The 15,882-nt window shown below is 35.2% G+C and overlaps 1 protein-coding gene across 2 annotated transcripts in view; it reads right to left on the minus strand.

Annotated features, from left to right (window-relative positions):
• Window positions 1–11,704: 11,704 nt before the first annotated feature.
• Window positions 11,705–15,882, minus strand: part of LOC128986295 (ubiquitin-conjugating enzyme E2-24 kDa) — a 31,300-nt gene continuing 27,122 nt past the window's right edge. For both annotated transcript variants that reach the window (XM_054406585.1, XM_054406586.1), the window contains exons 5-6: window positions 13,145–13,292; window positions 11,705–11,890 (exon numbers count right to left, since the gene is read on the minus strand). In XM_054406585.1, the coding sequence (XP_054262560.1) occupies window positions 11,793–11,890; window positions 13,145–13,292 (246 nt within the window). In that variant the 3' untranslated portion in view covers window positions 11,705–11,792. The remainder of the gene's footprint in view (window positions 11,891–13,144; window positions 13,293–15,882) is intronic.

A 15,882-nucleotide genomic window follows, 5' to 3' on the forward strand; every position in this document is an offset into this window, starting at 1 on the left:
ATGTGAAAAAGAAAGCCCTTGTCAACTTCCTCCAAATGAATTAAATATGTTTTTTGCAAGTATGGGATCAGGTAATAGTATTGACCAAAAGAGATTGGCATTGTATCAGGAATATTACTGTGGAGAAGTTGAGAATAATTTCAGATTTAGTGCTGTCACCAAAGAGCAGGTTATAGAAACTATCTGAAAAGAACCATTCTTCTGTTGAAAAAGAAGCTCAAGCAATCGTAGAATCTCTTAAAAAGTGGAGACACTATCTTATTGGCCGGCCATTCCTACTCATTACAGACCAAAGATCAGTTTCTTTCATGTTTGACAATAAAAGATTTGGAAAAATAAAGAATGAAAAGATACAGCGTTGTCGTTTAGAACTGTCTTGTTTCAAGTATGATATCGTATATCGACCAGGCAAGGAAAATGGAGTTGCAGACACCATGTCACGATGGTGTGGAACGATTTGTGGTCGTCCAAACTTAAATGATATCCACACGAGTCTGTGTCACCCTGGAGTGACAAGATTCTACCACTGGATTAGATCGAAAAACTTACCTTTTTCACTGGAAGAAGTTCGTCGTACGACAGCTCAATGTCGAATTTGTGCTGAACTTAAGCCTAGGTTTTGTAAATATGAAGGTACGTTAATCAAAGCTACAGCACCTTTTGAGCGACTGAACTTGGACTTTAAAGGACCAATTCCAAGTGCTACACAAAATAAATACATATTAACTGTTGTAGACGAGTATTCACGATATCCATTTGCTTTCCCCTGTAGAGACATGACTTCCAGTACCGTGATTGAGAAACTGAAAGAAATTTTTACAATTTTTGGTATGCCTTCATTCATTTATTCAGACCGAGGAACGTCATTAATGTCAGACGAATTAAAGTCTTTCTTACAAACTCATGGTGTTGCGTCAAGCCACTCTTCTGCTTATAATCCTAGAGGGAATGGCCAAGTAGAGAGATTCAATGGTACTATATGGAAGACTGTTATGCTTGCTCTCAGAACCTAAGACCTACCCGTAAAGTATTGGGAATCAGTTCTTCCTGAAGCACTTCATTCAATAAGATCATTATTATGTACATCAACCAATACAACACCTCATGAACTGATGTTTAAGCACCCCAGAAGATCGTATTATGGAGGTTCAGTTCCAAGCTGGCTGTCACAACCCGGCCCAGTGCTGTTGAGAAAGCACAACAGATCCAGCAAGTATGACTCGCTTGTAGAAGAGGTAGAACTTGTTCAAGCAAATCCAGGTTATGCTCATGTGAAACTCCCAAATGGACAAGAGAAGACAGTATCCATAAGAGATCTGGCCCCAGCACCTGGACAATCATCTTTAGAAACAGACTACCAATTGCCAGAAACAGATGGAAATGAACAAGTTATTCAAGAACCGGAGGTTTCATTTGATCAAGAACAAGAGGAAAATGATTCTAGTGGGACATTAAGTGACACGAATGTACCAGTTGAACATGCAAACAGTTCTTGCGAAGACTCAAGTTCAGTGCCTTCCAAAACGCATCCACAGCGTGTACGGCAAAGACCTTACTATCTAAAAGACTACGTCTCGTTTTAGGGTGGGAAGAATGTGATAATATTTTTATACATAAGAACTGTTATTATTCCTTATTTAACTCATGAATTTATATTTATTGTCTCACAGTTGTTCTTTGTTTACTATTTACATTTTGTATTTGTATGTTACAAATCTTACTTGACTTCAGAGTTTATTAAAACCTATCCTTAGGTCAATTAATAATGAGTTTTATTTGCACTTCAGAAACTATGAATGAAATACGTTCAAAGGCATCTGGTATCGATGGCATATCAATTGATATGTTAAAAGGTGTTAGCCCTTATTGTCTCTCAGCAATAACTCATCTGATTAATGTGTCACTAGAAACTGGAGTTTTCCCTGATTGTTGAAAGCAAAGCATTGTGATTCCGCTCCCAAAGTGCTCTAATCCAACTACGAGCAGCCACTTCCGCCCAATATCAATTCTGCCTGCCTGTACGAAAATCTTAGAGAAAATTGTTGTGGAACAGTTGGCAAGTTACCTGGAGGAGTCGGACATACTTTTAGAATCACAGTCGGGTTTCCGTAGAGGTCCGTAGAGGGTTCAGCACCTGCACTGCTCTTCTCAATATGACTGATGAGCTTCTTCAGGCCAAGGACCAAGGGTTGCACAGCTTTATGGCGTCACTTGATTATTCAAATGCTTTCGACTTTGTTCATCACGACATGCTCATATCAAAGCTCCGGTTTCTAAAATTCCACGAGAGTACACTCAAATGGTTTTCCTCATATCTTTGCCACCGATCCCAGGTGACTAAGGTGAATGGTAGGTGCTCTGAGTTGATTCAAAGAGAGGTAGGGGTCCCTCAGGGAACTTGTCTGGGTCCAATACTTTTCATATTGTATACCCATGACCTTGATAGCATTCTGAAATTCTCTACTTTACATTCCTACGCTGATGATTGTCAACTAGTTCTTTCCCACGCCCCTTTTGATTTTCATGAAGCAGTCAATCTCATCAACACTGACTTGCTAAGGGTAAAGCAATGGTCTGACGATCACGGTCTAAAATTGAATCCTGAAAAGTGTACTGTGCTTCATTTCTGGTCTTCTGGTTTACAGCCTGAAAATAGTCTTGTTGGAAAGGTAGAGCTGGACGGTCAAATTCTTGTGGTGTCTGATTCTTTTAAGGTGTTAGGTATCAGAATTGATTCTCAACTCAATTTTCGCTCACATGTTAGTTACATTTGTCAGAGAGTTTCAAATAGGTTGAGAATTTTACACCGTTTGAGAGGGATACTATCTGAAAATGTTAAGCTGGAATTAATCAAATCAACAGTCTTCCCTATTATTCACTTTGCACTTCCATAGTTTGGTGAATGTCTTACTCTTGACAGTAGAGTTCTTCTTACGAGGTTGCAAAACCGAGCCCTAAGGTTTGTCTTCAATCTGAGGAAGTTTGATCATATATCTGCCTATCGCAAACAGGCTAAGGTACTCTCTTTGGAAAAACAATGTTTTCTACAATAGTTATTTGTGTAACTAGTGGGCAAAGTGGCACTTTGCTGCACACGAGAGCAACGTTTACACACGAGACACAGGCGAGTGCGGAATGATCTCAAGTGCAGCAAAGTGCCACTTTGCCCACTAGTTACACAATTATATTATGACACATTATATTTTTCCTACAGTCACTATAAAGCATATAAATAATTAGTCTTTCAAAACACTACACAACAGGTTTTTAGGTTCAGCTGGCAACACAAATAGGTGTCCTAGAGAAAGAAGTCCCGGTCCGTATCACTCCGCTATTTTTTCCTCGGCAAGCAATGTACTCCACGACTTGAGAAAATAGTTCCATATATTTTTGTAATTTGCAGGGGTTTCCGTACCTAAAAAAAAACGCTTTAAAGGTATTTTCTTGTTTATTAAGATCGTAGGAATGTTTTAAAAACGTTTAAAAGAAAAGTCCAGAAAGTTCAGAAATACTGAAAAGAGAAAGAGAACATAAACTATAAACACGAAATGACAGGTTAAATTGTAGTTACAATAGTCAATCAGCTGTTCATAGTATTATTATCTTCAAGTTGCCAACCTATTTCCAAGCGTACACGGATTACGTGCATAATAGAACCACGCTGTTTTGTGTTGTTTCGTTGGAATCCTGATGTGCGCCAAAGTATAAACCGTACGACAAAGTATAAATATGCAGCAATTAGCAGCTTTCTGTACAATAAACAGTACAAGGAAGCCAACTTTGTCGGGTGACTGTAGGAAAACTGTTTTAATTGTTCACAAGACACTGTCTTCTAATTCTCCTCCCTATTTGAAAAGGAAACTTATGCCTCGAACATCAGTTGGAACGCTGTACTAGGCAGGACGGCTTGCTTGAAATGCCGAGAGTGCGGCGTGAGATAGGTAAAAAGGGGTTCTCATACTTTGGACCCCAGGCATACAATACCCTCCCAAGAAATATGAAAATCATGTCATGTAATTCATTTAAGGCCAATTTAAAGCTAGTTTAGTTTCACTGTAATTATTGTGTACTTGTAAACTGTTTGTGACTTGAGTTGTCTTGAAAACCAGTTTTGGCTAAAGACCGCTTTAAATAAAGGCATTTTATTATTATTATTATTATGAACGAATATTTCGATAACGTTTTATTTACAAAAGAATGAAGAAGTATGTTAAATCATGGCTACGTATTTGAGGTGTTCGGTAACAAAGTTGCATGAAAAACAATGAAACAACCTGTTGTTGTTTTATCTAGTTGTGAAGCTGAGTACATCTCTCTTGCAACTTGTGCTACTGAATGTGTTTTTATCTCCCGCTTGATGTCTGAAATGTTGTTTATAGAAATGTCACCAGAATTGGTTTATGAAGATAATCAATCATTCATCAAGATAGCCACGACTCTGGAAACAAAGAGGTCAAAATGAATTGATGTACGATTTCACTATATAGAGGAACTCATAGCAAAGAAGATTATTGAAGTTAAATATATTGCAAGTGAAAATGAAGTTGGTGATTTTGTTACTAAATGGCTCATAAATTTCCAAGTTAAAAAGTTCAGTTTATTCAATCAGTTGTGTTTGTTTAGATTTGAATTGGATTGAAGAATTGTGGGGGAGTGTTGAAGATCAATTCTAATGTCCATGAAAATCTTATATTTCACGATTCTGAATCAACCACTTGACGGATTTTCATGATTTTTGTGTCAAAAGAAAGGTAATTTTGAGAACTAGGGTATGTCGAAGCCATAATTTTAGTTTAGGGTTTCAGTTTTTTATAAATTGAGTTTTAAATTTTAAAAAGTCTAGCAGCCGACGCTAACATTCTACTCTAGCTTTTGGTATAATACCATTATTGGTTAACGTAACAGCTGTAAACATTAAGCGTTGTCGACTTACATTCAGCATTTGGATGGAAATGAAATGACATACGTAGAAATGACTTATTTATACTATGTGTAATGCTACAATCATTTATACGTTCATTTATTCGGTTAGAGGATAAATATACATAGTAAAATACTACATATGTTCTAATTTAATTTTTTGAGCAGTGTTTAAAATATTAAGTTTGTTTTCGTGCAATATAATTCAAGTGATTCAAAACAAAATTCTAAGAATAGCGGTGAATGCTCCCTGGTTTGTTAGAAACAGGCATATACATGAAGAACTAGGAGTGGAGTCTATCTAGGCCTTTATTGAAAAAAACCACCTCAAAATTTCTAAAATCTTTAAACAATAATGTTCCTGGTGCATTAACTTTTCATCTTGGTGAAGCAACTGAAAACAGGAGGCTACGTCGAAGGCTCCCTCAAGATCTATTGGACGAATGAAGCCTAAAGAAGATTAAATTATTCTCAAAATTAAATATGTTACAGGGTGTCTCAGGTTTGGGCGAACCTACGATGTTATTATAGTTAATTTCTTATTAATTTTGTTAACACTTCTGTGTATAATGTCTACATTGAACCAGAAATAAATGATGCTGTAAAAAAAATAAATAATTTGTTATAACTAATAACAGCTGGGTGAATAAAAAAATATTCTATAGAACTATGATGTTAGTTTATTTACTCTGTGTTTTTGTCATTGATTATAGCATTGACTATTGGATACTGAAGTAGGGCCTAATGATAGTAAAAGATTATAGGAAATAAGTAAGATTCTCATTCTCCGCTCACGAGTCTTCAAAAGAAAGCTTATGAAATAGTACTAGCAGAGTACCCGTCCTTCGTACAGGGTTGGAATATAAGTATAAAATGCTTATTGCAGTTATACTCAAGCTTTGCGTTTGCAATAAGGGAGGACACAGTTTGATAAAATTTGCTTTTTTAAATTTACAGTATTCTATAGTATTACACATCTACCATAGCCATAATGTTCTACCACTTCACCTAAACAATAGAGAAATATAAATTATCAACAATTCGCAAAATATCACAAATTATTCATGAAATGAAAAACATAAACATAACTGTAAACAATCCTACTTTCACTTTGACAGTTCTCATTGCGAATCACAGTTTTTTGTTGCTGCTTAGTTCAAATTAGCTGTTTTCATAAATGCAAAAAAATATAGTGCTGCACCCTGTTGGTAAATCTTATAACTTTTTAATGCTTTTCCATATCATAGAACCAACTTTTTTAGTTGAAACAGCTGACTAAATTCTTTAATTCCCTTTAAATATGAATACTCATAAGGTTAACATGGGGAATTACAGAGCCACTGGGGCGGAGCCCGAAAGGATTATTGAGATAAGAATATGCCTATATGTTAATCGGGAATGTAAGCTATCATCATGCCAAATTTCAGCCCAATCCGTCCAGTGGTTTATGCGTGATTGAACTTCAAACACACAAACAAACAAACACACAAACTTTCACATTTATAATATTAGTAAGATAAGATATTTCGTACCTATGGCCGAAAATGAGGTTTTGCCGGCTCGAGATAGTTTACCATTTCGGTCCGTAGTACGAACGCTATTTTTCACCACACTATACCTTATTACCACTATTCGCCACATAATAATGCGCACATGAAATTTTCAAACCAAACAAAACATGATTCCTAACTTGTAAAACGAGTGGTACATGTGAAAAAATGGCAGATTGGCAGGACTACGTTAATACTAAAACACAAATAACACAATACATTTACTTACGTACACATGTCGACACATTCACATTCACACTAACGAAGATTCACACGTACGGAACATTCAAAAACTGACTCGTGGTGATTTGTGACTTTTTGTCTGACCGAGCGAAATATCACGACACGGTTTTTTCTGGTGTAGGACTTATTAATTCTTGTTTTTTCGAGCTGGCGTTTAATGATTCAATTGAAAATACCGTCACAACGACCCGCGATTCGCTAGAAATTGACATTTGCTATCGATATGATGCATGTACGAATTTTCATCACGAACGCGAACAATCAATCCGGCATCCCAACTGTCTTGACTTAATACTAATAAAATCACACCTCCAATTGCAATTCGGCGAAATTTTGACAATTGCGATCATTTGATGCACGTACAATTTTCGCCCGAACGCGAATTTCCGAGCTACGAATGAAGATATTAATATAATCGTCCTGCACCAGCGACAAAACGCGACTTTACATGTTGTTTGTGCGAGCACTGAACCACGAGTGACGACGACGAGACGCTTTGCACACGGCACGGTTCCCAACGGTCTTCCAGTTCGTATCCTTCCGCGTTACGTCATGTTGGACTGACTTGTCCATTGCCTGGCGCGGATTTTGAATCTTTTGATTTAAAATCGGCACAATGCAGCACTGTTAACTTTTTTGAATTAATGACAAAAGCTAATTTGAACCAAGCAGCAACAAAAAGCTGTGATACACAATGAGAGTTTAACTTTTTTCTATTGTTTACATTATAGCTATGGTAGATGTGCTATACTATAGTATACCGTAAATTAAAAGAACCAAATTTTCTTAAACCGTGTCCTCTCCCATTGCAAAAGCAAATCACGAGTATAACTGCAGTAATAATTTTATGCTTATACACCAACCCCGTACTAAGGACGGGTACTCTGCTAGTACATATATAAAACAAATTTGAACGAATAGTGTTTTTGGCCCTTGGGGACATCAAAAGGAAAAAGTGAATCGGTTCCAGGTCTAGGTCTTATCGTGCCACATAATAGCTACTTCCCTATAGGAAATTTGTTAAAAGGACACATAGAGCTATCAAATTGTAATACAAGTACACTACTACCCACACACAGAATGTCTACCTTTGTGCAGCGGCAGCTGTGCAATGAAACAGTTCTCACTTTCTGAATACACTAAATAGGAAAATAAAAACACTCAAACTATACAAAACACACTCAATTTAATTTTTAAAATTAGTTCATTACAGTCATTAATTTACCTAACCGTTACCTCATCTCGATTAAACAACAATTAAACTCGCTAAAAAAACTTGATATGAAATCATTAAGTCTCTTTTTGGCTCATTGCAGAGGTGGCCAACATCATTGAAAAGCAGTCTGCCTACCAGTGTAAGCACATAGGATTTTTATTAAGTTAGTAAATTTTACAGATCTCGTTCCAATTTACCATTTTCCATGATATAACTAAAATCAAGTAACTAAAATATTAGATCGGTGAATTATATCGGAAAGGAAAATTACTTCTGTCACCAGTAGTGCATGTATTAATATGGGAATGCAACTGGGCGTAATTTAACTGCAGAATGGATTGGGTAATTTTTAAGGCTAGTAAGACTAGCCAGGAATTTTATTAAAAGCTCAAATCCGAATTTAACAAGGATAATTTTTGGAAATATATAATTGTTTGAAATTAAATTAAACATTAAGAATAATTTAACATTTAGGTTTTTGTAACCTAACAAGTCAAAACTTATACAAGTAATAAAATAGAAATTTCAAATAAAGCCTACCAAATGAAAAATTGAATGTTTAATCTAGCCTAGCCAAAACTTATCTTGTTATTTAGTTTATGTATAAACAATTTTATGAACCTTACTTTATAAAACTAATTCACACTGATAGGCAGAGTCCTGCACCTACCACAGCACAGCGACAGGAACACTGACACAGTCTTAAACCATATATATATGACTACGCTATTTTCAATCAAATAAGATGGACACGAAGCAAGAGAAACCAATATCAGGAATCATTCTAATACAATGTAGGAAAAGTGATCCCTCCCAATATCAGATTTTCTTCCTATCTATGAAAATAATCGAGATTAAACAATATCGCACCATCAAGAAAATATGGGTCAGTTACTATTTACAGTCTAGTACGTTGTTCAGCAGCTGCAGTTTCATGATCTCAGGAAATCCTTTGAATTAGACTTATCAAAATATCACAGACCGAGGAATTGTTGTCAAAGAATGGACAAATAGCACTCCTCCTCTCAGTAATCGTTTAAATCATTCTCCTGTTTACTGACAAAAACATTTAACTAAATCAGATAATTATTTCTTAAAAGTGTGAATTATGGTATCGACAGGGATAACGTGATTTATTTTGGATACTGAAATATACATAGCTTTAATACTTTTTAATGAAATGGCGACCATACAAAGTAGGTATTTTAAGCCAAGTATGAATGGAGATGAGTGGCGCGATCTTGTAGTCTTGTTAGTGACCAAGGCCGACATATTCCTTAAACACAGCTGTTTATTAATAGCCCATACAGCTAATGGCAACTAAGGGACTTACAGTTTATAGTGGAATCCGAACCACATTTTTGTCTTGGTATATACAAATTGGTCTAATTATCAGGATAGCACTGCAGATAGTTGTAGTACTCACTCGTGCGGACGTTAATCCACACCAGGGAGTATCGCTTCCACAGTGCATGCCTATAAATATCCACAATTTGTGACCTCCTAGTAGCTGGATTACAGGACGACGCCACCCGTCCCAGTCATCCATATGGACCAGCTGTAGCCGATATTTTATTTAAACACCCACGCCACAGCTGCATACTAAACAAATTTCAATTTGTCTGATTGGATTTTAAGAAAAATATTTCTATAAACAAATCATATTTATCTCCCGTTTAAATAGCATTAGATTTTACAAATACTTAGCTTTGCTGCAACAGGAAAGGAGAAAAAATGTATTTTGTTGAATGCTAATAGAAGGGATAAAATAAATATATTTGCCAAATTTGATCAAAATCTATCAATAAACGAGCAAACTGGTGTTTCTGCATACACAAAAACATGAGTAATGCTTGTTTAATAAACGTCCGGTTTTTTTTGTCACCCATTATAACATATAATATATATTATATTTTATATAATACAGTAAAACCTTGATAACGAGACTCTCATGGGGATTGTAAAATAAGACTTGTTATCAAGGTTGACTTCTTATCGAGGTTTGTAATAACATGTGATTAGGGGCAAAATAATTTTAAGGGGATTTGAAAATGACACTTGTTATCAAGGGTGACTTGTTATCGAGGGTCTTCTTATCAAGGTTCCACTGTATATATAAAAGTTTGAACAAATAGTGTTTTTGCTTTTAGGGAAAATTGTAAAAAAAATCGGTCCTGGGTCTAGGCCTTCCCGCGCCTACGGTAATAGCTTCTTCCCTAAGGGACATTAAATAAAAAGAACATGGCCACACACAGAGAATGCTACTACAATATAAATCAAAATACCTATAGTTGATGTGACATATATAATATGCAGTAGTTGGCCTATTCAACAGAGCACTCCGTCGGCTGAACTCAACAGGCTACAACTTTAAAATATCCTGTTCTATCCATATTCAAAGATGATGTTGGTTGAACTTTTAGACAGATAACTTAGTACATATTTATTTATAAAATAACTATTTATAAAATTAATTTCACAGGCAAAACCATTTTCTTTCTTGTAATTTGTTAAAATATCACACTCTTAAAGTCACCCTTATACTTAGAAAATGAGTATAATAATGCCTTGTTCATGATTAACTCAGATCAGTCTGTTGTTTCTAAGGCAAATATACAATTCATGAAAATTAACTAATCAAAATAATTTTTGTTTCGCTCTTTTTAACAATAGTACTTTAAGTATGCCAATACTTTCTTCCCTATATTAACATGCCGAGAGCATGTGAAACTAATGAATTATTTTGAATTTACTTTAAAACCATAATAATAAAGCAAACATGAAAAAGTTGGCATAAAATAAGAAAGTAAAACTAATTTTGAGTGAAAGTACTGCATAAAATAAACTAGAATCTGTATACAACAAAAAATATTAGGGATGGACGAGATTGGATTTTTAGTTCGAGACGAGACGAGACGAGATTTTTTATTTCTCATAAAATTTCGAGACGAGATCGAGACGGGATTTCCCTTCTCATACACAACGGGAAATGCACGTTCGGAATTTTTACCTGATTTTGTAACATTGTTAGATGACTGTTTAAATACAAAAATAATGATAATAGGCAAGGATATTTACTATATTTTATTAAAAAACATCAGCATAACATTTTTTTATTAATCACACCTAAATTATTAAAAATGCCTACGATTAGGAAACATAGTGATATCAGTTAGGATAGAGTTCAACTTATCCTAAAATAAAATAAATCATAAAATAAAATATTAATTTTTATAAAATAGTTACTTGTTTTGACTTTTTTATAGTAATAAAACATTCCTCACACTGCTAACACTTAACAAAACTTCTCAAATGTTATTAAAATAATTAAAGTTTACATTTTTGAAGAATTAATTAAATAAGAACGCCTTCGCAAAGGAAACGCAACTACAACACGCTCCTGTATTGCGGGTATTGCATTGACTTTCTGCAGGCGTTTTTAATTTTTTTTTTTTTTTTTTTTTTATTTTTTTTATTCTCGTCTCGATAAAAATCTCGGCCAAAAAGAAATCTCGTCTCGTGTAACGAGATTTAAAATTTCCCGAAAATTTCCCGAAATTTCGAGACTTGACCATCCCTAAAAAATATAACTATAACAGTAAAGATTTTTCAATAATTGATATTTCTGTCAAAAGCTATCAAAGGAAGCAGATGCATGCTCTTCCAAAGTCACATTTAACATCTATTATAACCGATCTAAAATTAAACTTACACTAAAACACTACAGTGCTGATATTGCCTTTGCTTTCATCTCAACACAAAAACAAACCAGACAACAGAAATAAAATATTATATAGTACCGACATTTTACATATAAAATTGAAAAGATTTCCTCGATCAGTCCACTAGGCGTGTGAAGCGAATCACGTGGCGTAACGCTTGGTCCACAGACGGGCTATACGATCATGTTCCTCTCTGTTCTGCATGTATTGTGTGGCTATGCTTCCCACCAGAGGGTCGGCTGCAACACACATTCATTCACTGGTTACATTTTATTGGCACAACTACACAACAGGGAGTTACAAACCACCCATAAAGGTACTTTTACCTATTTAAACATCTTTTAATGCTGTGTGTCTACAAATTTAAGTTATTTAAAAAAAATTTTATATCTATTTTTATTTGAGCTATTGCCAATAAATTTTTTTTGAGTTTTGGTTTAGGAAAAATTGACGGTCAAAGGTCAGGTTTTCAGCCATAAAGGTACACTTAAATTTCAAAAACGGGAAATAAGAAAAACGTGAACAAATCTGTTATACTATTGTTAATAACTCTGCTGATATAAAGGAACACAATTCTTTATGCCAAATTAATTTATTTGTAACATCATGGAACTATCATTATCACAACTCAAAATAAACTGAATTCAAAACAAACAATCAAAATTAAGTAAAGAAAATATGTTTATTTACATATGACTATTACCAACAGCTTCCGGTTTCCCAATTGTTTTTAAAGTTCTTAAAAAGTGTCTATATTTCTAATGTAATCTTTTCCTTCAAGACGCACAATGAACTTTCTCCTCCCTTCCTTGTGAATGAATAACTTTACCCTCATTCCAAGATGCATTTTTCAGTTGGGGTTGTTTCTTTAACAGAGGCAGATCCGCGGTTCCATGGTCATACTGTCTCTTTTTCTGTTCCTAAAGATTTTGAACATTTTCTGGAACCTGTGTCTTCAATAAAATCTTATTTATTGGCAGTCTGCTTTGTGTTCTCTGGTTCATTAGGAGTTGAGCCAAGCTAAAGCCAATTCCTTGCAAAGGGGTGTTCCTGAATTCTTAGAGTATGGCGGCCACAGAACATGTCAGCGAGAATCATGCCCACAGGATGAAAGATTCAGGCTTAAGCCGCAATTGCAAATGTCAAAAAAACATTCCCCCTAGGTGACGATGACGATGTCTCCGCGACGACGAGGAGATGTTCTGGGTTTTGTTGCTGTCACGGGTCAATGATAATCTTTTTGTGACTGCGTATTTACAATTTTACCACGATCAAGGAAGACGACCGTAATATTTCCGTGACCTATGAAGATATTAAGGATTTTGCCACTGTTAAGACGATGATGACGCCACTGTGCCTCGGAGTAGGCTGTGCCATGCCCGTGAAAGCTAAGGGGGAAATACTGTGATAATGTTTTAAAATATTAATGGGCGAGCGGGGGCCAGTGAACAAACTTGCGGGGGTTCTTATCACCGCCACTGACATAATGTTACCTGGGTTGCAGTCAGTGAGGAGAGAGCAGATTGAGAGCAGAACCTTGGATATGGTCAGAGCTGGCGACCAGTTGTCCTTCAAGATGTCTAGGCAGATCACTCCCTGGCTGTTGATGTTACAGTGGTATATCCTTGTGCGGAAAGTAACCTGGTGGGCAATGAAATCTGAAGTCTAAAGTTATAACACGGTAAACCCCTTTCATAAACAGGGGTGGATTTAGAATTTTGGCGCCCCTAGGCACAATAATTTTTTCGCCTCCTAGTTTGGTTACTTTCTTAAAAACCTCTATCAAAAACTATATCTGGCCTACATGTTAATTGCTTAAACACCACTCCACAATGCAATTGTATCATTGCAAGTTTTTAATAATAATAATAATAATAATACATCTTTATTAATTGGTGTTAGCCCGCCCTACGTACGGGAATTCAGTAGTCAGTTAAAACCGTGTACAATTCAGATCAGCTAGTTTACACAAATAAAGGCAAAGTTTCTTGCAGTTTTAATGTGAAAAATCATCTTGTAAACAAATGTTGTGTGACCAAATAAATATGTTTTTATTCCATCATAGGCCTATACGATATGCATTTTAAATCCGATAATTTTACAATAAAACAGCAATTCTGCAATTTTTACGATGTCAAAAGCGTTGAAGTGAGATTTGCAGCCGATTCGCACAGACGCACACTGATTATAAGTAGCCTACGGTAGAGAGAGTAATAGTCAATTGAGAAGTTTATAGACCTAGTCAACGATACCACCTTCCATAGCATACCTGCCACCCTCATTGAATAAACGTACATCGTAATTTCCCATATTAGTTAATTTAAACTACAGTCCAACCTCAGTATAACGAATCTGAAGGGACCGAACTGAATATTCGTTATATCAAGGATTTCGTTAAAACGAGGTTCGTTATATAGAGGTTAGGTTTGCAGGAATTTCGCTAAGTCGAGGTTCAGAACCAGCGTCGGACAATATAGGTCGGGATTTGACCTCATTAAAATACAGTACAATTAAAGTAGCATAGGCTACAATACTTTACAGTACAGTGTTTACATTGTACAGTAGAACCTAAATTATCCGGCATAATAAAGGGGAGGGATCTTGAATATTGCGCAATCATGACAATGGCATTGACCTTGGTACAGGTTAAAAACTGTTAGATTAATATCACAGCTTGTTCTAACCCTCCAAAAACCTAACCAAACACTGTATTGCGTTTGCGTAGTCATAAACCACGTAAAGAACAAAACAGTAGAAAGTTTCGTAAGCTACTGCTCGCGATAGGCCGGTAGGCTACTTACAGTACAGTACTGATTTATCACAACAGAGGAATGTCAATAATAATCATTAACTATAGCATTGGTGTTGCTAGTTGAAACAAATCGTATTGAAAACAATAAATTATTATATAAGTCATTATAAAAGTGTATAATCATAGCCAAATTAAGGATAATAAAAACACTCGTAAAAGGAATTTTAAAATAACGATGTTGCTATTCTTTCTCTTTAGTTTTGTTTTTATATTCTTTCTTAGGTTTCTCTTTAACCAAAAATTGTACAATTCACCATAGTTATCCCATATCGCCCAATAACAGCTTACTAAACATTACGTCGTCATCAGTCCTCAGTGAATGAAATCAGTTCTCAGTTGCAAGTTGCAACATAGCGCGCGCAGCGACAGCAGACAAAGATGTAAAACGGAGCAGACGAATGATAGCGCAAGCGATGACGTGACCTTTCCATTCCATTTGATAAAGAAACAGATTTTCCCAAAACAATAATTGGGTGGGGGATTTGTTATATCGAGGGAAAGACGTAGATACGTTATGCAGAGGTTAAATTCGCAATGTAGAGGTTATAAAAATGATAAATTCGTTATATTGAGGTGTCTTATTTTAGCCGAAATCACAAAAAAATTTGTCAAATCAAGGTCGTTGTTATGGTTTGTTCGTTATGTAGAGGTAAAATATACATTGTGTCTTATAGAGAGTTCTAAGGGATTAAAAAACATTCGTTATATCAAGGAATTCGTTATATCAAGGTTAGACTGTACAATATATCCATAGTTGAAATAAAAGTGATATTTTCACGTTTGGGGGCGCTGATATAGGCGCCTCCAAACGTAACCACAACTGGACACGATTTCATAAAAGGATGGTTTGTCTAATTGAAGTATCCTAGGTCAATGTTGACGTTGTGTTCAATCTATGTCATCCATCTGTTTATCTTTGTATAAAACCCGGCTGAGGTTGTGGTGGTAATTTAAAATCGTGATTCCTGATTATTCTTGATCTTCTTTTTATGACATCAATATTTCCGGGCCTAATCCAAACAAAGTTAAAGCAGACAAACATTAATTGTAAACAAAAAGCTACCATAAAGAATTAAAACATGTAAACATTGTTATTTTTCTAATCTTTCCTTGAAAAGTGGAGCAGTAAAATAATTTGCATATATCCTTTTTTACTAAGACTCGTGTACAGAGCCTCGATTTGTACTGTGGTTTAATTAATTTTGGTTAAAACTGTGGTCTAATTATCTCTACTAATCTTACTTATTTCCTATAATCAATGACAAAATAAGAGTAAATAAAATAACCTCGTAGTTCCATAGTTTATATTTAACCAGCTGTTAGTTAAAACAAATTATATTGCTCTAAAACAAATCGAAGATTACAAAGATTGCTTTAAAAAATAATTTGAACATCCTAGTATTTTACTATGTATATTTA

The sequence above is a fragment of the Macrosteles quadrilineatus genome, unplaced genomic scaffold (assembly GCF_028750875.1).
Source record: "Macrosteles quadrilineatus isolate MER2022 unplaced genomic scaffold, UCM_ALF_1.0 Scaffold_2__2_contigs__length_208266976, whole genome shotgun sequence".
Taxonomy (NCBI): Eukaryota; Metazoa; Arthropoda; class Insecta; order Hemiptera; family Cicadellidae; genus Macrosteles; species Macrosteles quadrilineatus.